A 24,573-nucleotide genomic window follows, 5' to 3' on the forward strand; every position below is an offset into this window, starting at 1 on the left:
GCAGTTATAAACTGTGTACAAAACATGCTCTTTCCACGACATAGACTGACCAGGTGAATCCAGATGAAAGCTATGATCCCTTATTGATGTCACTTGTTAAATCCACTTCAATTAGTGTAGATGAAGGGGAGGAGTCAGGTTAAAGAAGGATTTTTAAACCTTGAGAGAATTGAGACATGGATTGTGTGTGTGTCATTCGGAGGGTGAATGGGCAAAACCAAATGATATAAGTGCCTTTGAACGGGGTATGGTTGTAGGTGCCAAGCGCACTGGTTTGAGTGTGTCAAGAACTGCAATGCTGCTGGGTTTTTCACACTCAACAGTTTCCTGTGTGTATCAAGAATGGTCCACCACCCAAAGGACATCCAGCCAACTTGACACAACTGTGGAATGCTTTTGACACCTTGTAGAGTCCATGCTCTGATGAATTTAGGCTGTTCTGAGGGTAAAAGGGACTGAAACGCAATATTTGGAAGGTGTTCCTAATGTTTTGTACACTTGGTATACATACATGTGTACGTACACACACGCATTCAACGAGGTGCGCACACACACTCGTCTTCCCTGTGGTACAAGGGATTTAGACTCCTCTGCCCTCTAGGCTTTTAGATGAGATATGCCCTGCCTCCCAAATGGAACCCTATTCCCTATATAGTGCACTACTTTTGGCCAAGGCCGTAGGGTGCATATATGATTTAAGATGGAGTGTAGCTATCTGGAGCCTGTTTTTAAATGCACAGCCAGTAGTTGAGTAGTGGAATATCTCTTAGTTTTTGATCGGGGCGTATCAGCGGTATTCATTTGGAAGATGTCATGCTGGGGAAACTGCAGCCTTGTTCTTCCGCTGCTCATTGTGTGTGTGGCTGTGTGCGCTTATGTGTCTATCTGTCTGTGTGTCTGTCTGTGTGGGAGTCAGACTCACACAAACAAATACACAGAGAGCGTGCGTGTGCGAGACTGCATGTATGCGTCAGAGAGTGAGTGTGTGTGTGTCCATGCATGCGGGGGTACTTGCTAACAGTGTGAGGTGCTGGGGCTGATGTGCTTCTGACTCTCCCTCCCCCATCTCCCTGCCTCCTCCTTTCTGCTCCTCCCCTCGCAGGTCTGGCCAGGCGGGTCTCCATCTGTCTTGACAGGAGTAAGGGACAGGGAGGTGAGTGCTGCCGTCGTCTTTTCCTCTCGTCTGACTCAGTATGCTGCACAAACTCCAGCAGTCTGCCCCTGCGCTACTACTTCCTCCTGTAACCTGACCCGTCCATCCCTCCATTCGATGATGCTTCCTCACCCCCCGGCCTCCCTTTCGTCAGTAACCCTCTCTCCACAGGACAAAGCTGGTACCGTGTCTTCCTACCAGTGGTCATGTACAAAATAGACATGGAGGGGGACAAACTCTGCCCAGACAACTCTCTAGTTTTAACTGTAAGCTTTCACAAATATATTAATATATTAATATATATTTTAATATATTAAAAACTCAGATTTGTCATTTTAGTTTATATGAATTGGTTACTTGTTTTACCCTGATGAATAAATGATAATAAAAACAGTTTGTGTCGACGTAGTTAGAGCAATGCTTCAACTCCGATGTGAACGTGTCGTTTCTGGGTCTATCGGCTCAGTATCGTTGCAGGGTTGGAATTACAGGAGTTCCAGTGGGAGTAGTGCACTAATCAGGGAACCCCCATTAGTCTTACAACTGTCAACACGGCACCCGTTATATTATTTTTCACGGCATCCTCAATCATCTACAGTGTATGATTAGAGGCCTGCTGGTAATGTGGGATGTTGATAGTAGAAATAATGGACCTCCTTCCTCTAGCCCTGAGGCCCTTACTCCAGACTCTACAGTACCAATGATTAGTTCCCTCCACAGCCAAGCAAGGGGCCTTAAAACTGTCTTCATCCAGACTTGGGTTTTTCCTCTGCAGCTGAATTAGCATGTAATGTGTGTCAGAGAGAAGACTAGAGATTGGGAAGGAGGGTAGAGAGAGAGATGGAAGGGATAGGGAGAGAAAGAGAGGCGAGAGAAAGTGATGGATTGACCGAGAGAGATGAGAGATATGAGAGAGGGGGGAGAGGGGGGGAGAGAGAGCCTGCCTGCCTGTTTGGGTGCTGTTTATTTTCTATCTGTTGTGGAGCAGCGCCGTCTCCCTCTCAGCCCTCATTACACCCTATGGAGTTATCATTAGTGTTTGTTTAGCATTCCGGAGAGGGAGACCCACATCGACTTCCCGTCCACACAGACAGAGCGCAGACCTAATTAAGTTTTCATGCAAATGTCGTTTATAACATCTTGCGCTCTCCCCCCTCTCTCTTTCTCTCTCTCTCTCTCTCTCTCTCTCTCTCTCTCTCTCTCTCTCTCTCTCTCTCTCTCTCTCTCTCTCTCTCTCTCTCTCTCTCGTCTATCACTCCCCTCAACTCTCATTCTCTCTCTCTCATTCTCTCTCGTCTATCACTCCCCTCAACTCTCATTCTCTCTCTCTCATTCTCTCTCGTCTATCACTCCCCTCAACTCTCACTCTCATTCTCCTGCAGCAGCTTGAGGAAGTTTTCTTTTTCTCTGACTAGACTGGGGAAGTTTGAGTGAAAGTAGGGCAGTCCTGGGGCTGTCCTACTCCACATACGCTGGATGGCTGGAGGCTTGTTAAAAAGGCCTCTGGGAGCTAGTGGCTGGGAGATGTAGGACTAAAAGAGGATACGTACACAGAGAGAGAGGAACAGAGGGGGGCGGACAGCTAGACAGAGAGAGAGACTAGGAGAGGAACATACAGAGGGGGACAAACTAAAACAGAGACTGAATATGAGAGAAGGCTCAGATGTCTCAGCGACTCAGGACCCAACCAAAATAACTGTGCCAAGGTTTTTAGTCATCACTGCTCTAATACTCAGACTCCCTTAGCCTGTAATACAGGTTAAATACAGGCTCCACTCTAGAGTTTTATATCTCTCGACAGCTCACAGGTCAAGTAGCCTAGCGCCAGAAGCCTCATAAACTACCGGTGTCCGTGTCCATCAAATCAACCCCATCCATGGTGACGCCCTCATCGTTAACTACAGGCTTGTGCAGCGTAGTCCTAGTTAATTCCATCACCGGGGTCCTGGAGGACACTTTCAAAGCAAACACGATTTAAGGGAATCAAAGAGAGAGAGGGAAGTTGAAGTCGGGGCGCAGTCTTTAATAAACTGCGGCGTGTGTGAGAGCCAGTCCATCAACAGGTGATAATGGTGTGGAATGAGAATGCAGAGGCAGTGCTGGTCTCCTAGAGAGAAATAATGAGTGATGGGAATATAAAGTGAGACTGAGGGATATGTAAGGAGAGCTATAGAGAGAAGGGTATTAGGGAAGAGAGCCAGGGGCAGAATGAATAGTGGAATGAATGGGGCTATCGTAGCCACTGGAGACCGCTAACGCTAGTTTATGCGAACGCTAGCTATAGGGATAACCTAATTGCGCTAGCAGCTAGCACCTATACGCACCAGCAACACCCACGCACAGGCAGCCCCGAATATCCATTCCATTATGCAGTATGCTAATGCTAACTAAATCATTAGCCGCCTTTGTAGTCGTTATTAAGGAGAACAATGGGCCTCCAGCACTACCTCACATCCACTCCCTCAGTCAGGCATCTCCATCTACACTGCTCAAAAAAATAAAGGGAACACTTAAACAACACAATGTAACTCCAAGTCAATCACACTTCTGTGAAATCAAACTGTCCACTTAGGAAGCAACACTGATTGACAATAAATTTCACATGCTGTTGTGCAAATGGAATAGACAAAAGGTGGAAATTATAGGCAATTAGCAAGACACCCCCAATAAAGGAGTGATTCTGCAGGTGGTGACCACAGACCACTTCTCAGTTCCTATGCTTCCTGGCTGATGTTTTGGTCACTTTTGAATGCTGGCGGTTCGCTCACTCTAGTGGTAGCATGAGATGGAGTCTACAACCCACACAAGTGGCTCAGGTAGTGCAGCTCATCCAGGATGTCACATCAATGCGAGCTGTGGCAAGAAGGTTTGCTGTGTCTGTCAGCGTAGTGTCCAGAGCATGGAGGCGCTACCAGGAGACAGGCCAGTACATCAGGAGACGTGGAGGAGGCCGTAGGAGGGCAACAACCCAGCAGCAGGACCGCTACCTCCGCCTTTGAGCAGGAGGAGCAATGCCAGAGCCCTGCAAAATGACCTCCAGCAGGCCACAAATGTGCATGTGTCAGCATATGGTCTCACAAGGGCTCTGAGGATCTCATCTCGGTACCTAATGGCAGTCAGGCTACCTCTGGCGAGCACATGGAGCGCTGTGCGGCCCCACAAAGAAATGCCACCCCACACCATGACTGACCCACCGCCAAACCGGTCATGCTGGAGGATGTTGCAGGCAGCAGAACGTTCTCCACAGCGTCTCCAGACTCTGTCACGTCTGTCACATGTGCTCATGTGCTCAGTGTGAACCTGCTTTAATCTGTGAAGAGCACAGGGCGCCAGTGGCGAATTTGCCAATCTTGGTGTTCTCTGACAAATGCCAAACGTCCTGCACGGTGTTGGGCTGTAAGCACAACCCCCACCTGTGGACGTCGGGCCCTCATACCACCCTCATGGAGTCTGTTTCTGACCATTTGAGCAGACACATGCACATTTGTGGCCTGCTGGAGGTCATTTTGCAGGGCTCTGGCATTGCTCCTCCTGCTCAAAGGCGGAGGTAGCGGTCCTGCTGCTGGGTTGTTGCCCTCCTACGGCCTCCTCCACATCTCCTGATGTACTGGCCTGTCTCCTGGTAGCGCCTCCATGCTCTGGACACTACGCTGACAGACACAGCAAACCTTCTTGCCACACCTCGCATTGATGTGCCATCCTGGATGAGCTGCACTACCTGAGCCACTTGTGTGGGTTGTAGACTCCATCTCATGCTACCACTAGAGTGAGCGAACCGCCAGCATTCAAAAGTGACCAAAACATCAGCCAGGAAGCATAGGAACTGAGAAGTGGTCTGTGGTCACCACCTGCAGATCCACTCCTTTATTGGGGGTGTCTTGCTAATTGCCTATAATTTCCACCTTTTGTCTATTCCATTTGCACAACAGCATGTGAAATTTATTGTCAATCAGTGTTGCTTCCTAAGTGGACAGTTTGATTTCACAGAAGTGTGATTGACTTGGAGTTACATTGTGTTGTTTAAGTGTTCCCTTTATTTTTTTGAGCAGTGTATAATGTCGCTATTGTTTTGTGTGGACTTCTAAGATCCCTGGTTATGCTGCTGATTCTCTCATTTTAGGGAAGTTGACTAGTAACATTTTGAGTCTGTGTAAGAACTCAATGCATTGACCCTGATGTGACCTGAAGCAAAGGAAATCTTTAAACGCCTGAGAAATGTTTTTGATTGGAGTTGGTTCGGGATGAACTGTATGGAGGGAGTGAAGAAAAAAGAGAGGAGTGGGAGAAGAAAAAAGATGGGATGGGAAGAATGAGAGATGGGGTGGACCATTTTGTTCTCTTATTGTCCTGAGCAAAAAAAAATGGTGCTTCTGTTAAGAACGAAACGATTGGAAATTTTTGGGATTTCCAACCCTTGCTTGTGAGCATTGACTTTAGTACTATCTGCCTGGAATAGTTAAAGTTATAATACACAAGATTAGGGTTTCTCTGCTGCACTCTCTTCCTCTCCCTCTCTCCTCATCAACATGAGATCGGAATTTCTCACTAACACAGAGCTCCAGACTTCAAAGGAATGCCTCCTCATCTCCCTCAGTCTCTGGTCTCTGAATGGGGCCAGTCGTTCTGTTTGTGTGCACGCGTCTGTTTGAATGTTGTTTCTGTGTGTGTGTGTAACGGGGGAATCACAGATGTTCGTGTGTGTGTGAGGGTCCCAGCTCTGTGCATGGCTGAGTACACTCTGAAGTGTTCCCCCACGCGTCTGCATGTGAGCCAGAGCTAGCTAACAGCCCGCGTAGCTGTGACGCCAGAGCTCGCTAACAGCCCGCGTAGCTGTGACGCCAGAGCTAGCTAACAGCCCGCGTAGCTGTGACGCCGGAGCTAGCCACGCTGGGGCTTAGCCTCAAGGTTAGGCTACGCCCCCGGCCCTCTGCCAGGTGTCACAGAGCGATTTATCAAGTACGGTTGAGACGCGACTACAGTTTAGCTCTGTGACTCCCACTCTCAGTAGCAGCATATGGAGTTGCCGAGGGCTTCTCGCGCTTTCTCTAATCTCTCGCGTTCTCTCGCTCTCTTTCTCTCTCGCTCTCTATCTTTCTCTCTCGCTCTCTCTAATCTCTCTTTCGCTCTCGCTGATCTTTCTCTAATCTGTCTTTCTCTCTCTCTCTAATCTGTCTTTCTCTCTGTCTTTCTATCTCTCTAATCTCTCTTTCTTTCTCTCTACTCTCTCTTTCGCTCTCTCGCTAATCTCTTTCTCTCTAATCTGTCTTTCTCTTTCTAATCTCGCTCTCTGTCTTATTCTCTCTCTCTCGCTGTCTCTCTCTCATCTCTCTAACCTCTCGCTGTCTTTATCTCTAACTTTCGCTCTCTCTCTCGCGCTAATCTCTTTCTCTAACCTATCTCTGTCTTTCTCTCTCTTTCTAATCTCTCTCTCTGTTTTATTCTCTCTCTAATCTCTCGCCGTCTTTCTCTCTAATCTCTCTCGCTCTCTCTAATCTCTCTCGCTGGCTTTCTCTCTCTCTGTCTTTCTCTCTAATCTCTCGCTCTCTCTCATCTCTCTAATCTGTTTTTCTCTCTCATCTCTGTCTTTCTCTCTCTCATCTCTCTCTCGCTGTCTTTCTCTCCAATTTCTCTCTCGCCAATCTCTGTCTTTCTCTCTCGTTCTCTCTCATCTCTCTCTCTCGCTGTCTTTCTCTCGCTGTCTTTCTCTCTCTCTCGCTGTCTTTCTCTCGCTCTAATCTCTCTCTCTCTAATCTCTGTCTTTCTCTTTCTCTCTAATCTCTTTCTCTCTCTCTCTCTGTCTTTCTTTCAATTCAATTCAATTTGCTTAATTGGCATGGTGTAACTAAAGCTTACTTTGGATATTTACAATATGAAAATAATAAGAACCAAATTGTCAACGGGACATCTTTCTCTCTAATCTCTCTCTGTCTTTCTCTCTCTAATCTCTCTGTCTCTCTCTCTCTCTGGGTGTGACACCCTGTCACTGCAGCCTGCCAGTAGTAACATCTGGTAGAGGAGTTGGTCTTTTTGTTTGTTTGTTTTTTGACCCCCATTTTTCCCCTCCCAATTTTGATCTTGTCTCATCGCTGAAACTCCCCAACGGGCTCGGGAGGTGAAGGTCGAGTCATGCGTCCTCCGAAACCTGACCCACCAAACCGCGCTCCTTAACACCCGCCTGCTAACCCCGAAAGCCAGCCGCACCAATGTGTCGGAGGAAACACCGTTCACCTGACGACCAAGGTCAGCCTGCAGGCGCCCGGCCTGCCACAAGGAGACGATAGCGTGCAATGAGCCAAGTAAAGCGCCCGCACCCCCCCCACCGCCAAACTCTTCCCTAACCTGGACGACGCTGGGCCAATCGTGCGCAGCCCTAGAGGAGTGGGTCTTTTAACCTCAGCCTGTTGTGAGTCACAGGGTTGGCAACCGTTTCAAAGGCTTTTGTCCACTTCCAAATCGACCCCTAGCACCCTAGGGTATTAGTGATATCCTGACGGCTGATGACAGTGACCCTTCATTAGACCCACAATTGACTCAGATGGTGTGTTTCCTGTTTACATCCGCCAGTCTGAGTGTGTCAGAACTTTTGGCAGATGCTACCAGAACCCATGCTCAGCTGGTAGATCATGCCCCCGAGTCCCAGGCATTGACAGCTGGGTTTCCGCCTATGTGTGTTCCCTTGTATCTTTCTGTCTGTGTGTGTTACTAACCAGCGTCCTCTCTTAGGTGCAGGCATGGTGGTGGACTGGGAGCAGGAGACGGGGCTACTGATGACATCTGGAGACGTGAGGGTCATCAGGATCTGGGACACGGAGAGGGAGATGAAGGTCCAGGTGAAGAGAAACACACTGAACATAACTAACCTGTTTATCAATGCCTCTGCACATCCATGATTTCTCAGGTGACAATTCTCAAATCCTTTCTACAAGTTTTGACCAATAGGTCCATTGGGAGCATTATGACAATCTGTGGAACTGTGGGTACTTTCCCCTTCTTTCTTGCATGTCGGTTTACATACTTCAGAAAGTATTCACACCCCTTGACTTTTTAAAAAAAAATTGGTGACGTCCTGAATTTAAAATGCATTTAAATTGAGATTTTGTGTCACTAGCCAATGTCAAAGTGGATGTTTTTTTGAATTTTTTACAAATTTGTCTTGATTCAACTTATTTAGGCTTGCCCTTTGTTGTGGCAAGCCTAAATAAGTTCAGGAGTACAAATGTGCTCAAGTCAAATAATAAGTTGCATCGACTCTGTGCAATAATAGTGTTTTACATGATTTTTGAATGACTGCGTTATCTCTGTACCCCACACATACAATTATCAGTCGAGCAGTGAATTTCAAACACATATTCAACCACAAAGACCAGGGAAGTCTTCCAATGCCTCACGAAGAAGGGCACCTATTGGTAGGTGGGTAAAAAAAACAAAGCAGACCTATCCCTTTGATTATGGTGAAATTATTAATTACACTTTGGATGGTGTATCAATAAACCCAGTCACTACAAAGATACAGGCTAACTTCCTAACTCAGTTGCCGGAGAGGAAGGAAACCGCACAGGGATTTCACCGTGAGTCCAATGGTGACTTTAAAACAGTTAGTTGTAATAGGAGAAAACTGAGAATGGATCAACAACATTGTAGTTACTCCACAATACTAACCTAAATGAAAGTGAAAAGAAGGAAGCCTGTACAGAGTAATGGGTGAGAAAAAAATATATTTAATCCATTTTGAATTCAGGCTGTAACATAACAAAATGCGAAATATGGCCAGGGGTATGAATACTTTCTGAAGGCACCGTATGCATCCTGGTATTCAGCACCTGGCTCAACATTATCGGTTGTATTTCCATTCAACCTGTTAACCCTTTATTTGAGAGACAGTAGTATGGGAAGTATGCGAGCCCTGCCCTGTCTCTGGCTGTATTGACGGCAGAGCCCAGACGGCATTCTCCATCAGTCAGCTGTAGACGTGATTGATCGAGTTGTTAGCCAGTTACTCAATGTTTAATGAGCGCCGTGACAACCACAACGTTCGTTATGTCACGGCAACGACTATGTAATTACGTTTTTTTCCCTCCACATTGCTTGAAATAATTGTGTGTGTGTGTGTGTGTGTCTACCAGGACATCCCAACGGGGGCAGACAGCTGTGTGACTTGCCTATCATGTGACTCACAGCGGTCTCTCATCGCAGCGGGGCTGGGCGACGGCTCGGTCCGCCTCTATGACAGGAGAATGGGTGCCAACGAGTGGTGAGTTGTCTCACGCGCACACACGCAAACGCACACACGCTCGTGTGCTCACCCAAATGCAGACACACACTTTTAATGCTGCCTCCACACCTTGACTTTCATAAAGGCTTCAACAATGAGTCATCCCTGCACGCACACGTACCTCGTCACATTATTCTGTCTAAAATGTGACTTGAGGTTAACGTGAATGGGCTTCTAATCTTCCTAATTCTTTACTAATCATAGGGTTTCTTATTCCCAGTAGCACAAAGAGAAGCTCTGTGTCTTAATGTTTTATGAAACTCTCATTAGCATCAGATATATTTTATCCCCTTAATTATCATCAGACACAATGTAAAATCGTATGTGCAAAGCAAAATAGGTTAAAAAAAAAAAGTTTTTTTTTTTACGTCATCTCATATACACTTACCGGACAGTTTATTAGGTACACCAATCTAGTACTGGGTTGGACTCTCCTTTGCCTCCAAAACAACCTAAATTCTTCGGGGCATTTTCCAAGACGTCGTAAAACGCTCCACACGCAGATTGGACATCGGTACGTTCTGATGCTGTATTGGGTTGAGGTCTGGGGACTACGCAGGCCACTCAAGTAAACTGAACTTGCTGTCATGCTCCAGGCAATGTTTTTCCACTCCTCGATTGTCCAGTGTTGGTGATCACGTTCTCACTGGAGCCACTTCTTCTTGTTTTTAGCTGATAGGAGTGGAACCCGGTGTGGTCGTCTGCTGCAATAGCCCATCCGTGACAAGGATTGACGAGTTGTGCGTTCTGAGATGCTGTTTGGCACACCACTGCTGTACTGCGCCATTATTTATTTGTCTGTTTGTGGCCCGCCTGTTAGCTTGCACGATTCTTGCCATTCTCATTCGAACTCTCTCATCAACAGGCTGTTTTCGCCCACAGGACTGCCACAGAATGGATGTTTTTTGTTTGACGCACCATTCTCAGTAAACCCTAGACACTGTTGTGCGTGAAAAGCCCAGGAAGGCGGCCGTTTCTGAGATACAGGAGCGTCTGGCACCGACGATCATAACATGCTTAGAGTCGCTTAGGTCACTCGTTTTTCCCCATTCTGATGTTCAACTGAACTGTAACTGAATGCCTTGATGCCTGTCTGCCTTCTTTATACAGCGAGTCACAGCCACGTTGACTGACTGTCTGTAGGAGCGATCTAGTTTCATGAACGGGGTGGTGTACCTAATTAACTGGCTGTTTATTTGAAGACTCATATCACTGATTTCTGCTGTATTCTCACCTGGGAGCTCCCAGCTCTCCTGCCACATCCTGTGTCTACACGGTCGTGCGCATCTTCAAATGCCCCCCCCCCCCCCCCCCCCAGCCAAACATTATTTTAGTTCACCCCAAAGAGAAAACAGGGCAATTAAGCCGTAGTGTCCCATAAATCTTTAACTAATGTTCATTTAAGAGCTTCCCCTCAGGCACTGAGACTGTAGAACCCTTTCCCTTTGTGCTCTCCTTTAAAACCAGTAGAGGTCTAAGCAAACACACGCATCGCATACACACTCAGGCGAACACACAATCATGCACACTCTTACAGAGTTTGTAACTATTTTCGCCAAGGGAACAGGGATAGGTTTTGGTCCTCACTTTGGCTTTCTGATTGCTTCTTACTGCTGGCCCAGAGTCAGGTTTGTTTTCTGCTTCTTAAAGCTGGGATTTGAGGTTAGGTCATCTAGAGCCTAGATCTGTGCTTAGGGGCAACTTCCTCCTCAATCTTCAATCACAGTGTCTTGTCACTCAAGGATGCTGTTACCATGGAGATGGGTTGTCCAATAGTGCTTATACCCATGTACTTATGGTGACACCCAGTGGCCATATACACACAATACAGCCTTGCTTACTGTTTGGGGTTTTAGGCTGGGTTTCTGTATAGTACTTTGTGACATCTGCTGATGTAAAAAGGGCTTTATAAATACATTTGATTGATTGATAACTTAGACTCTGTTCAACACAACGGCACTGCTTTAAATTCTCATACACCGGTCACTTTTACACTGTGTGGCGTCTTGCATGTTGATGAACTGTGTTGATGTCCATCCACTCACGCCGCTTACTTTTCACATCTGCCTCTGTCTCTCCTGTGAACAACAACATGGTTGTGGGTGGACTGAAGTTGATGATGCTTTTCCTCTGTGTCTCCCCACAGTCGTGTGATGACGTACCGGGAACACTCGTCCTGGGTGGTCAAGGCCCACCTGCAGAAGCAGACGGACGGCAGAATCATTAGTGTCAGGTAGTGCTCGTTGATGAGTGATTGAACGGTTGGTTGATGGATGGATTATTTCTGTGACGGTCGGGTGTCCAGATTTGGTCAATCTACTATTCTTGACTCTCTCACACGCTCTAGTTCCCTCGCTGTCTGTGGCTCGGTCCAAGACCAGCGGCCCTACTTCCTGTAGATCTAAATGGATGTGATGACATGTCATGTACTGTTTGGACTCCTTCATCCTCCTCCCCAGTGTCGATGGAGACGTGCGGTTCTTCGAGCTGCGGTCGCCGGACTCTGTGAACGTGCTGCAGACGGTGAAGGGGTTAACGGCGCTGGACATCCATCCGCAGGCCAACCTGTTTGCCTGGTGGGTTCACAGGTTTACGGCACGTGGCAGAAAGGGCCTTCATAATTGGTCTAAACCATAGAGTTTGATAGAGGACTCCAGATGGATATAACCCATTTTTTTAACCCTCTATCAAACTCTATGGTCTAAACTCACTTTGAGGAATTAAATGTGGTCAATACTATATCAACGGATAAAGGTGGGGGACAGTCTGACGATTTCAACGTTTGCTACATTTGGTATAGCAGCTATGAAACTAATTTCTCACTCTTTCCTTCATTCTCTCGTTCTCTCCATCCTCTCCCAGTGGATCGATGAACCAGTTCATAGCCGTGTACAACTCCAACGGTGACGTGATCAGCAACATCAAGTATTATGACGGTTTCATGGGCCAAAGGATCGGGGCTATCAGCTGTTTAGCCTTCCATCCCTACTGGGTACTATGCCATTCTTACTCTCTTCATAGTAGTCTGAATCTCAACTGGATAACGTAACATGGGAACTACGATTTGGGTGAATAATGCATTAAAGTGAATAAGTTGCGTGGGTACAAGGAGTTATCCCTATGTCTATTAAACTATACTCTGCAAAACCTGTCTTTTCATCACACCTAATTACACTAAATGGTTTGGGAAATGAATGTTTTTACACCTGTCTTTAGGAGTCCATTATATTCTTTCTCTTTCTCTCTCCCTGTGTCCCAACAGCCCCACCTGGCGGTGGGCAGTAACGACTACTACATGTCCATCTACTCAGCGGAGAAGAGGCTCAGATAACCCCTCGGCGTTAACCCCCCCCCCCCCGAACTTTACCTTTGACCCCTGACCTCTCACCCTCGGAGCCAGGATGTAAATTACTTCTAATGTACATATGCAATTGTTACCACCCCTGAATGTTCTATAGTGATGGCTGCTGACAAACTCGTGTTATGATGTTGACTTATCTGATTATTATTGATCGTTTTATTCATATTCTTATTATGAAGCTATTGATTGTAGACTTGGCAGTGCTGAGGAGCGTGTATATTTAATTGCGTGTATACAGAGATGAATAATAGGTCTATTTTAAAGGTTCCAGCCTTGGCTGGGGGAGACAGGCGGTGTCGCTACCTGAATGAACTCGGAATGACCTCTACATTACCTTTCTATGACCTCTATGCATCGGGGTCAAGAGGCTATCGAGAGATGGACAATTCCCTCTCTCACACACGACTCTGGACATGAAAGGCGTGGCTCACGGACGCCCGCACGACCCTTATTAAAAGCCCCCCCCCCCCCCCCGCTGTAGCTAATAGACTTTCTCTCACTGTTCGCGTACAAGATGGTGGACTACAGGCGCTTCCTCTGAAACGGCCAGGCACTTTGACAGACGGAGCACGTCTGGTGTGAGAGAAAGTGAAATGTAGAACAGAGCACAGATGAGCCCAAAGTGGGCCCACAGCCTTGGACACAAACCGATGCCCATACAGATGTCCACTACCATGCTATACTGTAGGACTAACCAGACCTTGTATCCATGCACCCTCACCCAATTGTGCTAAACTCACCAACCTCACCAACCAAGCCATTCATCTCCATTGTCCTATGTCCAAAGGCTGACCCCATGTCCATAGCGCAATGGGTGACTACTGCTCAGCTCTAATCCCAAGACTGATGCTACTTGTCTGCCCTACCTGCAAAGCAATAATGAATTAGCTAGGAGCTCTCTACAGCCTCCAAGCTTCTGCTGCTCCAGCTCCACTCATCAGCTGAGCCATACCCGCCTGTGGAGCCTGAAGTATCAGTTCCAGAGCTCTGGCTGAGGCCCGCTTGACCCATGCCCATCCCCAGTCTTTCCTACAGACCTAACCCCAGCCAGAAGCACCCCGAGGCTGGACGAGAAGAAACACAGCGCCCACTGCATCCCCTCGTCCCCATTGACACCAATGGGGAAGAGGGAATGGGGTTCTGCTGCTACTTTGCTGCATCCTCGCACACAGGCTTATGAGGACTTTATAAACTGTGTATGGACTGTCCCCAGAAACACACACACCAGCCCTAGGCAGCCCTTTCCCCTGTGTGCCAACTACCAACCTCCACCCTGCTATCCGTTACCCTTTTTGGAGAATATTCTGCGGCAATTTTCTTCTATTTGAGTTTTTTTCTTTTAACCTTGGTTTTATGTGCCAGCCGTGTTTGGTTTCTTTAGCAGAAAGGGAGTTTCAAGAAGATTGGGATAGAGAAGTTGGGTCGAAAAACAAGAGTGACTTCAGACTTGTACACCACTGGTAAATACACAGTAACGATCCATAGCACTTCTTCAGTTCAGTGTCCTTGTCAAAAGCCACAGCTCCTCCTGTCAACCTCCAACACTAGCTCAGGTACCTCATGAGCCACATAATACCACGACGTCTCTGCATGGTAGACTCACGGAGGTTTGACTGCCATAAGGTCTGCTGTTACTCTTGATGTGACGAACTAAGAAGGTCAAAATCAGTTCAGTGAGTCCTGAGGTGCCTTTTTTTTAACAAGGGTTACACCTCTGGTCAACACTCGCTCCAAGTGCGGTATCGCCATTAATGTGCCTCTATTAGGGGTCGCTTTTTTGGTTTGTTCTGTATTACCTTCCTGTTTTTCGTAACTTTTTTTTTGCTCAGTTTTTTGTAATTTTTTTTTTTTATTTGCTGGTGTTTGTTTGCCTTGGACCTCAGTGGGATGGAGAGATGGGAGAGGACTGTTTCTCCCCCTTTCACAGACGCTCTCACCCACACGGTGTCTCTCCTCATACAGTACTCCCCCCTACCCTCACCTTTTTGCCTCAAGTCCTCAGCTTGGCTATCACCCTAGAAAGGAATGGACAATAATGCTTTGCCTGTGGACTGAACCGGGCAGGGTAACCGGTAACACATGCCATGCATTCTGTAGAAGCGGCTGCACTCGCGGTCATAACCAAGCCCCACTACGCTCAGTAGCTCACCCTCTAGGGTACGGAGGAGGTACTGCAGCCTCCACTGCTTTCACTGACACCTACAGCAAAACCCCTGACACCTCAGCCATGCTCAGAATCACATCTCTAGATATCCTGCTTTGAGTTTTAACATTTTAGATATGGAAACAAAAATAAACTTTGAATACTTAGGAGAAATGAAAGCAATCGGGTGTTTCTCTGTGACGGAAGACTGCTTTGCTGACTAGTTTATAGGACAGGAGATGAAGTCAGTAAAATAAACCAAATACACAACAGCGCTGGTTTTCCTGGTGTTTTTTTGTTTTTGGTGTGTGTTTTCATGTTTGTGTTAATGTTCGTGCTCTCATTATGAAGTTCTACATGTATTGTGTAAGACAAATGTATCTACTATTGCGTCACAATATTCATGTCATCATTACCATATCGATTGATCTGGAATTAAAAACATTTTTTTTAAAGTACACTTTTTTCATCAGGCATATTATCCTTCTCACCAGACCGCTTCAAAAAGAATCCCCTGAGGAGTGAGTGTCTGTGATGTGAAAATCAGTCCTGGTATAATTTCATAGCAAGGAGATGATTCAAATATTTTTCATGGACTTAATTAAGCCTGATATTCAAGGTGCTGCTTGCTACATTTTGTTTTAGTTTTTCATTCGGAATCCTTATATTTATTCTTTGTTTGGTATTTCGTGAATGTTCTGAATAAAAGCAGATTTAGGGCTCTATCCAATCCGTATCGTGGAAGTTACAGAGCGATTGATATTATATGGCAATTTTTCTACTTTAGCGGACACTGCGTTCACCATAAATGCTGCATATCTCGGCTCAATAGGAAATGACCTTCACATGTCTATCGTACAATCTGTAACACTTCAGCGAGACGCATTGAATAGAAGGCCTTTGTTAACTGTTTCTCTGTTTGCCGTGACATTGGTTTGTCTATGGTTAAATGTCAACAAAGCCTCAGTATAAAGAGAGACAGTTTAATTGATAACAACCAATGATACTTGCCAACTAGCAGCCCCCTATCTGAGTTTAGACATGGAATAGAATCCTACTGGTCTGGAAGTACAGATAAGTTTACCTTAACTGGAGCCAGGGCAGGAGCTAAGATAAGTCCAGTCTCACACTGTCTTGTCCAGTTGGATATCAGGCAAAAATTGTAAAGTAATCTGATTATAATAATTTTGTTGGTAGTGTAAAATATTAGTTTGTTTTGTAATCAAATTACATGTAATCAGTTAGTCCCCAACCCTGCTTAAGGGGGTATAAAGAGTTTGCTGGTTCTTAAGTGAAAAAATACAAGGACACCTTTCTGTTTTCTCAATGACATTCAAGTCGGCATTGAATAAAATGCAAGTTTATTCAACCTGAGCGAGTCAGAGACCACTATGATGACATACCAAATGCGTTTGATGTATCCTTTTTGTCTTCAAATGCCTCTTAAAGGGAAAGTAATCCGAAAGTAAGTAATACGATCACGTTAGTTATGGTAATCCAAAAATGTAGTTACTTTTTACAATTTTGGACAGGTAACTAGTAACCATAACGGATTACATTTTGAAAGTAACTTACCCTGCCCTTAAGAAATGTACATTTACATTTTTGTCATTTAGCAGATGCTCTTAACCAGAGCCGATTTACAGTAGTGAGTGCATACATTTTAATATTATTTTTTATTTCATATTGGTACAAAGGTAAGAGTGGTATATCATAGTCAAACTGTTTATTTTCCTCTAATAAGTTCATCCAATAAGGTATAATATGTCTGGCGGTAGGTAGCTCAGTAGAAGTTAAAACAAACAATCGTAACTAGGAGCTTAAGCTAACAGTAGTTTGACAGCTTTGAAGGGCATGCTGGGATTTACGACGGTGTAAACTGTAACGAACGAGCACAATGTGATATCCTACCCTCAGGAAACAGGTTCTCCTGAGCACAAAAGCAAGGGTGCCCCACTCCATGTTACCCCATAGTACCTGTAGAGGCCCAGACACTTGGGGGGGCAAAGGTTGGCTCCTTCCTACTGCACCCTAACCATGCTGAGCAGTGTCTATGACTACACACACAGCCCAGAAAGAGAACATTCCAAAACAGTGAAAAGATTAATGCCACTACCAAGTGTGAATTCACTAAATAAAGGCTGGTTTTCTAGAACTTTTGTTATACAGAGCGTTTGATCAGTCGGAGCATTGACGTTGAGTTCTTTCTCCAGTGTTCACAATCCGAAGTGTCACCCCGTCTCTCGAGCCCAGCAACGCTGTCTCCCAAGGTACCAACGTGACGGTACGCTGCCAGGCCTTAGTTAGCAGCTCTGGGTTCCTGAACCGTGAATACACCATCTACAAGTACAACACCATGGTGTACACGAAGAGCAGCACCACCACAGAGGACCTCCTCTACTCTCTGCGCATGGCCAGAGTGGCCAACACTGGGAAGTACGAATGCAAGGTGAACATACAGGGCAAGGAGCCAAGCACCAACTCTGAGAAACTGACTGTGACAGGTTAGTACTCTGTCAACTCTTCTCTGTTGTGGACTGAAAAGCTTGCAAGTTAAGCATAACTCTGTCTATGGCATGTGATTTTTATCTGTGTGACCACGTGCTTTCACTCGTACTCGTGTCCATCCAGGCCTGCAGACGCCAGTCCTCAGCGTCGACAAGCGTGTGTTCAGCGAGGGAGAGGAGGTGACCGTTTGGTGTAAGGCCCCCGAGAAGTCCGGCGCTATCGTCTTCTACTTCTACAAGGACTCCAAGGACCTTTGAGGAGAAGGTCAAAGTCAACCTTGTGTGTTAACCTTAGCAAGCACACCCAATATTTTTTTACCCCCACTACAACTTATTTCACAAACATCAATACTTCAAGTAGCAAGCACACACGTTTGCTTTTCTAGTTAACATTGTTGTATTATTATGACCAACCAGGTGGAGACTAGGCTGTGATTCAACAACGCTGGCGTTCAAAAGCTACACTGTGACTAGAGGGTCATACTGCTGCCAGACTCGGTCCCGTCCACTGCCAGCAGCAATGTGGTGGTCACTGTAAAAGGTGAGTGGAGCCCAAAAACAGAACATGGCGGTGAACATCTAGGGCAGGTTTCCAAGACACAGGTTAAACCTAGTCTTGGACTGAAACACACATTCAGTGGAGATTCTCAGTTGAAATACCTTTTTAGTCCAGGACCCTACTGTTGTTCTCAATCTCAATTCATCTCTAATCATTTTAACCATGTCTGAAACTTAATAGAATGTGTCTGGGGAAAAGTCTCTTGGTTTCAACCTTCAGCTTCCAGACCAATTTTCCTCGTTTTGTCCTCCAGAGCTGTTCATCACACCTGTAATCTCTGTCCGACCACACGGATCAATGATCATCGAAGGGGAAAATCTGGACATCTGCAGTGTCATTGGTAACAGCTCCGGGCTCAAAGTCTACCTGAGCAAGGGAGGGACTGATTCTGCTGAGTACTGGTCAAAGTAAAGCCAACCACAGCATGAGAGCCCTGGCCGAGCACTCTGGGGAGTTTGAGTCCAGTTTGGAGATGGAAATGTTGTCAAGCAAGCAATGGAAAACGTGAACGATTACAGGTGAGTGAATGGATTTTCAAGGAATCTGAAATGTACGGTAGAATGTGGTGTTGAAAAAAGCTTATCAAAAAAGCTATTATCTGTTCTATCAGTGTATAACCAAGTCCAGGCTAGGGTTAAATTCTGGAGAACTTTCCGTTAAATTCCTAGGTTTTCCAGAAATCCTGGTTGGAAGTTTCCTGGAATCAGGAGCGAATAAACAGGAAATCCAGAATCCTCCAACCAGGATCTCTGAAAAAACCTGGGCAACCCTATTCACATCTATTACCTTATCAATGTTCGTCACAACATTCCTCGTGAATGTTCTTACATGTACTCAGCCTCCAAGAGTGTTGAGTAATCAATGTTTTTTTTAATCCACCAAACAGAACTGTTTTCCCAGCCAGTTCTGACCATGTATCTGACAGAGGTGTTTGAAAAGTCACGTCAACCTGCAAGAGAATCAACTACTCCTCTGACAGAATCAGCGCTTCGGATGTGAAATACTCCATTTACAAGGACAATTACACACTGACGCCAGGCAGCTTCAATGGTATATATGTCGCCGTAGGGGTACGGAGCACGAATGGGAATTACTCATGTAAAGCAGACGCCAGGATGATCTCCAAGTACAGTGCAACGCTGCCTGTCCAAGCAAAAGGTACGACTATAGCCCATAAGGCTTTTATGTGTGACCCAAAGTAAGTCAATCTCGCTTGTCTTTGAATAAATTCATTTAGTTAATCACCAGCAGCATAACACTCTACATCTCACTGCTGGTTTGCCTCTAAAGCTAAGCAGGGTTGGTCCTGATCGGTCCCTGGAATATGAGACCAGATGCTGCTGGAAGTGGTGTTTGAGGGACAGTAGGAGGCACTCTTTCCTCTGGTCTAAAAAAAATATCCCAATGCCCCAGGGCAGTGATTGGGGACATTGCCCTGTGTAGGGTGCCATCTTTCAGATGGGACGTTAAACGGGTGTCCTGACTCTCTGTGGTCATTAAAGATCCCATGGCACTTATCATAAGAGTAGGGGTGTTAACCGCAGTGTTCTGGCTAAATTACCAATCTGACCCTCATACCATCATGGCCATCTAATCATCCCCAGCTTCCAATTGTTTCATTCATCTCCTCTCCTATGAACTATTCCCCAGGTTGTTGCTGTAAATGAGAATGTGTTCTCAGTCAACTTACCTGGTAAAATAAGGATATTCATAAGGATATGCTGAGAACATGTATTGATGCAGTATCTGTCACAACAATATGATATTAAAGGGGAACTCCAATCAAAAATGTTAATGTGGGAAATAGCTTTTTTAGGTGAACACCTGTTTTAAATGGCATTCTTGACTCAGATACAACCTTTGAGTCGAAGTGTAGTCATACGTGTAGCTGCTAAGTGTAGTCATACGTGTAGCTGCTAAGTGTAGTCATACGTGTAGCTGCTAAGTGTAGTCATACGTGTAGCTGCTAAGTGTAGTCATACGTGTAGCTGCTAAGTGTAGTCATACGTGTAGCTGCTAAGTGTAGTCATACGTGTAGCTGCTAAGTGTAGTCATACGTGTAGCTGCTAAGTGTAGTCATACGTGTAGCTGCTAAGTGTAGTCATACGTGTAGCTGCTAAGTGTAGTCATACGTGTAGCTGCTAAGTGTAGTCATACGTGTAGCTGCTAAGTGTAGTCATACGTGTAGCTGCTAAGTGTAGTCATACGTGTAGCCGCTAAGTGTAGTCATACGTGTAGCCGCTAAGTGTAGTCATACGTGTAGCCGCTAAGTGTAGTCATACGTGTAGCCGCTAAGTGTAGTCATACGTGTAGCCGCTAAGTGTAGTCATACGTGTAGCCGCTAAGTGTAGTCATACGTGTAGCCGCTAAGTGTAGCTATGCGTGTAGCCGCTAAGTGTAGCTATGCGTGTAGCTGCTAAGTAATGTTGATGTCATTGGAAGGTAACCTCTCCACATTAACAGTCCATTTTGTAATTTCAGTCACTTTCCTTGTTCTATTCATTCCCCAGTTCTTGACAGTAAACCGGAGATAACGGCCATTGGCAGAGTGATCGTGGGAAAGCCCTTCCAGGTGCGCTGTCACTCAGACCGAGGCAGCCTACCCATCGACTACACCTTGTGGAAGAAGTATTCTGAGGTTAACTCGACCACCGTGCAGCAGCCACACCATCAGGCCATCTTCCCTATCACCGTCCAGCACTACAGCGACACACAGGACTATAAATGCGAGGCACAGAACAACCCCAAAGTCGACACGTTGGTCAGCAACAAACACTGCATTCATAGCTGAGCCTGTTAAAGTGTGGAATGGTATACAACATTAAGCACATTCATGCTTCATTGGATTGTAGCATTATTGCACACTTCTTATTTAATCATCAGAAATACCCCTCTCCCAGTGCCTCTATCCAATCCAGGACTCATCATCACCCCAGACCTGTCGGGGGTCGCAGAGGGAGATGAGATGTACCTGATCTGTGGGGTGGAAGGTTCCCCGCCCGTCACCTTTAAGTGGTACCGAAGTGGGAACGTCCAGCCGCTGTTCACCACCTCAACCCAACCCAGTGCGTCCCACCGGATCAAGGGAGTGGGGAATGAGCACAGTGGCACCTACTACTGCAAGGCCTTCAACTACACTACCATGGTCCAGAGTCAGCCTGTCACCATAGATGGGGAGAGTTACACACACACACACACACACACACACACACACACACACACACACACACACACTCTGAGAAGATAGAGCAAGGCCCTGCTGTACTTATCACAATAGGTTGAGAGACAGGCAAACAGCACACACAGCGGGAGTCCACACACTCCACCATAGACACACATTTGTTTACTGCTCGTACTGGATGCACCAGTCTAGATTAGTTTGCGTTCACAGTACCACTTGTGTAGAAACGAAAGACCCTCCTCTTTGGACCAGCATCGACAGTTTTGCTCTTCTCACAAGACTGTTCAGGGGCTGCTTCAGTGACATCTGACAAGTTTACTTCCATCTGATCTGATCCCTCCACCCCAGTGCCTGCCAGCAAGGTTATCTGACCCACTATTAACGAACCCCAATGAGCTCCTCTGCTGTGGCGTTGATTAGCATGAGCCACGCTAAATTCCCCGCCGCTAAGCTAACCTTGGCCCGTAGCCACTCTGCCCTCTATGTCCTGTGGTGTGGTTAGTGCCGACGGCTAACGCGAGAGCACAGTCAATCCGGATGCTAGTGGCAACGCAATAACCTCCCATGGGTTGTGACTCCTCAGCACGACATGGCTAGCACTCATCAGCCAGAGCAATTAGACCCAGCCTGCTTCCCCCCATATTCGCACTACGGCAGCTACAGTGTCAAGGCAGAAGATAGGGGGATGAGGAGGAGAGGGGGAATGAAGGGGACACTTAAGTTCAGACCCCAAGAGGAGGAAGCAGATGGACATTTGACTCTGAACTTTAAGATTGACTTTCTCTCTCTCTTTCAACCATCCTTCTCTGTCCCCTCTCTCCACTCTGTCCTCATCTCCACCCACCCTAACTGTCTTTCAACCTTTACCCTTTCCTCTCACAAACACCCTGCCTACCTCTCCCTGCATCTCTCTCCCTACCTCTCCCACTCTTCCTCCCTTCCTCTATCTCTCTACAGTGAAGATGGCAATGTGGAAGAAATGTTTGATCGTGGCCTGCTGTCTGCTAGTGATGGCTGTCCTGGTCCTCGCCTGTGTGCTGCGCTACAATTCCAAGAGAGGTAGAGAGACCTACAGTCCCCCAGCAACACAGGCCTTTGCTGGTGTCTGACTATGAATGAACAACCTCTTCTCTCTCTCATCCCCTTCTTCTTATTGTATAGGTAAGAGAGAGAACGCAACTGAACTGTCAGTGTGAGTTGGCTTGCCTATTTCCTAAGTAGTTTTCTGTGATAGTGGCTATCTAGGATGATAGCATTAGCTGGCGCCAATGGTTTTTGGTCAGTGCTTAGCACCATGTTGCCACATACAGCACAGCCAAAGGGCCTTAAAGGGATAGTTCACTCCAAAATGAAAAGTTTGTCAGATGTTTTCAGATCTTGAAAGTGGTCTATTGACGAGATTCAACCATGTCCCATGGTATCTGTTATGTAGATCCGGCTATATGCCTCATTCCCAAATAAATGTGAACGATAAGCACCATTTCATTTTAGGTGTGATCTGAAAAAAATTGAACAACCTTTGATTGTCCCTTTAATAAGCTTTAAGGGTCCTAGAATTAAGAAATGATCTCCTGTTGTGTCACTGCCAACGTTGACTTTATGTTCACCATTTCTCAGAAATCCTTCGAGCCCTAAATCCGATGACTCTAACAGTGAGTCTTACCCACAGCACTATGGAGGTTTATAACCCACCCGAAGGGAGCCCGTTTTCCTACTCTCTCCTGTGTGTTCCATCTTGACCTATCGTCATGCTTCGAACCATAACCGACATTCAACTGCCACCGTCTGTCTCACCCCCCATTCATGTGTTCCATTTCATGCTAGCCGTTAGCATGCTAGCTGCTTGTAGCATGTTGGTGTCAGAAGTCGTCATCCTAAGGTCAGTCCATACCATGACACCCATACGGTGTGCATGTAGGGGTCTCTGAGGTGACCTTAGGTGACTTCTTAACTCTCTGCATCTCCTCTCATATTTTCCTGTTAGAGGAACAAAAATGTATTGTCTTACCGTCCAGCTGTAGACATCCTGTGCAACTTAGAATGCATGAGAGAGAGGACATGGCAGAGAAGCTTGGTGTGTGTGTGTGTGTGAGTGTGTGTGTGTGTGCGCGTGCGTGTTTAGACGGGAAAAGTTGCTTAGTTCCTTATATACAAATCGATACAGGTCTTAACAATTTGATGTTTTACTTCAGCAAACATGCCTCATTAGATGTGCAGATTCTGCAGTGGTTTGCAGGATGTAGCTGGCTACAGGGCAGCTGTGTTCAGTAGTGATTGTGTCAGGTGTTGAGTGGCCATATCATCTTATTACAGACGCAGCGCCACCCTTTGACGGCATGGAGGGGAGAGCGACCAATGGGACGCGAGATAGTGTGGCATCACTTCCTGCTTGCATCAGCAACAGTCTCCCAGCAACAGTGTAGAGAAACCCCACAGAGGGAGGGACTTTTTTGGTTTGAGACAAAAAAGAACAAACATTTTGCACCACTTGGTTGAATAAAGGAATATATGGGATGAAAACCAAGGATAACAATTGGAACAATGGCTCAAAAAAACAAAATCCCCACAGACATTTTAGAGAGGGAAAAATGGCCAAAATGTGTTCCTATGAGAAAATACTACTACTTTGTTATGTGTTTTAGATGTAATTTCAGAAGGTACAGGTGTAGTGGACACAATATGGCTGACACCAAGGGGCTTGTTGTCAACATCAGTCCCAGTGACAGACAGTTGAACTGGCCCCATTGCTCCCTCTCCTCTCCTGCTGCTGTCTGGAAGAGCTGTACTTTCCTGTCATTATCAACATACTGTCTTTGTCCTGTGTTCTCACCTCATTGTGTCTGTCTGCCTGTCTGACTGCATGTCTATCGAATGATGGAACTAGCCCATTTGTCTAATAGTCTGTTTGTCCAAAAACAATGTGTGCGTGTCTAAATGTATAGATCTGATTCTGTATGTACAGTACACTAGTCTATCAATAGAAATGTGTGTATATATTTTGGGTTTGGTTAATTGATTGATTTTAAAGAGGCACTTCTACAATAAAACTGTTTTTTTAGCAATGTGTCAATAGCGCAAATTTTGTTTTATGAGATACCAATGAATGTCTATAATGCTGTATAGCTACACTGAGTATACCAAATTTTACCACCTGTTCTTTCTGTGACATAGACTGACCAGGTGAATCATGGTGAAAGCTATGATCCACTTCAAATCAGTAGAGTAGATCAGGGGCTCTTACTTCTTCAGCCTGGGACCCAAATGAGAAAATCTATGTTTTCCTGGGACCCAAGATTAGGAAAATATGCAACTATACGTACATTTCATTGCCCTTATGCCTAAAACAAATGCAATATAGACTAAAACAAATAAGAATTAAATTAAATATCCATATAAA

General features: G+C 45.9%; 1 protein-coding gene, 1 long non-coding RNA gene and 1 pseudogene across 7 annotated transcripts in view; all 3 read left to right on the plus strand.

Moving 5' to 3' along the window:
* LOC120066011 (regulatory-associated protein of mTOR-like) overlaps positions 1-15,201 on the plus strand; it is a 195,043-nt gene extending 179,842 nt beyond the window's left edge. For 2 of the 5 annotated variants that reach the window (XM_039017056.1, XM_039017064.1), the window contains exons 30-36: positions 1,103-1,153; positions 7,877-7,983; positions 9,277-9,404; positions 11,572-11,658; positions 11,885-12,001; positions 12,288-12,417; positions 12,688-15,201. In XM_039017056.1, coding sequence (XP_038872984.1) covers positions 1,103-1,153; positions 7,877-7,983; positions 9,277-9,404; positions 11,572-11,658; positions 11,885-12,001; positions 12,288-12,417; positions 12,688-12,756 — 689 coding nt within the window. In that variant the 3' untranslated portion in view covers positions 12,757-15,201. Of the gene's footprint in view, positions 1-1,102; positions 1,154-7,876; positions 7,984-9,276; positions 9,405-11,571; positions 11,659-11,772; positions 12,002-12,287; positions 12,418-12,687 lie in introns of those variants that run through there. The other 3 variants (XM_039017073.1, XM_039017082.1, XM_039017091.1) reach the window with 2 other exon arrangements.
* Positions 15,202-17,871: 2,670 nt separating this feature from the next.
* LOC120022753 lies at positions 17,872-20,994 on the plus strand (annotated as a pseudogene).
* A 289-nt stretch (positions 20,995-21,283) lies between these two features.
* Positions 21,284-24,234, plus strand: LOC120066036. 2 transcript variants are annotated; one of them, XR_005478727.1, is made up of 2 exons: positions 21,284-22,337; positions 23,490-24,234. It is a non-coding gene; the product is annotated as an uncharacterized LOC120066036 (long non-coding RNA). The 2 variants fall into 2 exon arrangements; XR_005478726.1 differs by lacking the exon at positions 21,284-22,337 and adding an exon at positions 22,349-23,055.
* The last annotated feature ends 339 nt before the right edge of the window (positions 24,235-24,573 follow it).

Source organism: Salvelinus namaycush, chromosome 2, assembly GCF_016432855.1.
Source record: "Salvelinus namaycush isolate Seneca chromosome 2, SaNama_1.0, whole genome shotgun sequence".
In the NCBI taxonomy this organism is placed as follows: domain Eukaryota; kingdom Metazoa; phylum Chordata; class Actinopteri; order Salmoniformes; family Salmonidae; genus Salvelinus; species Salvelinus namaycush.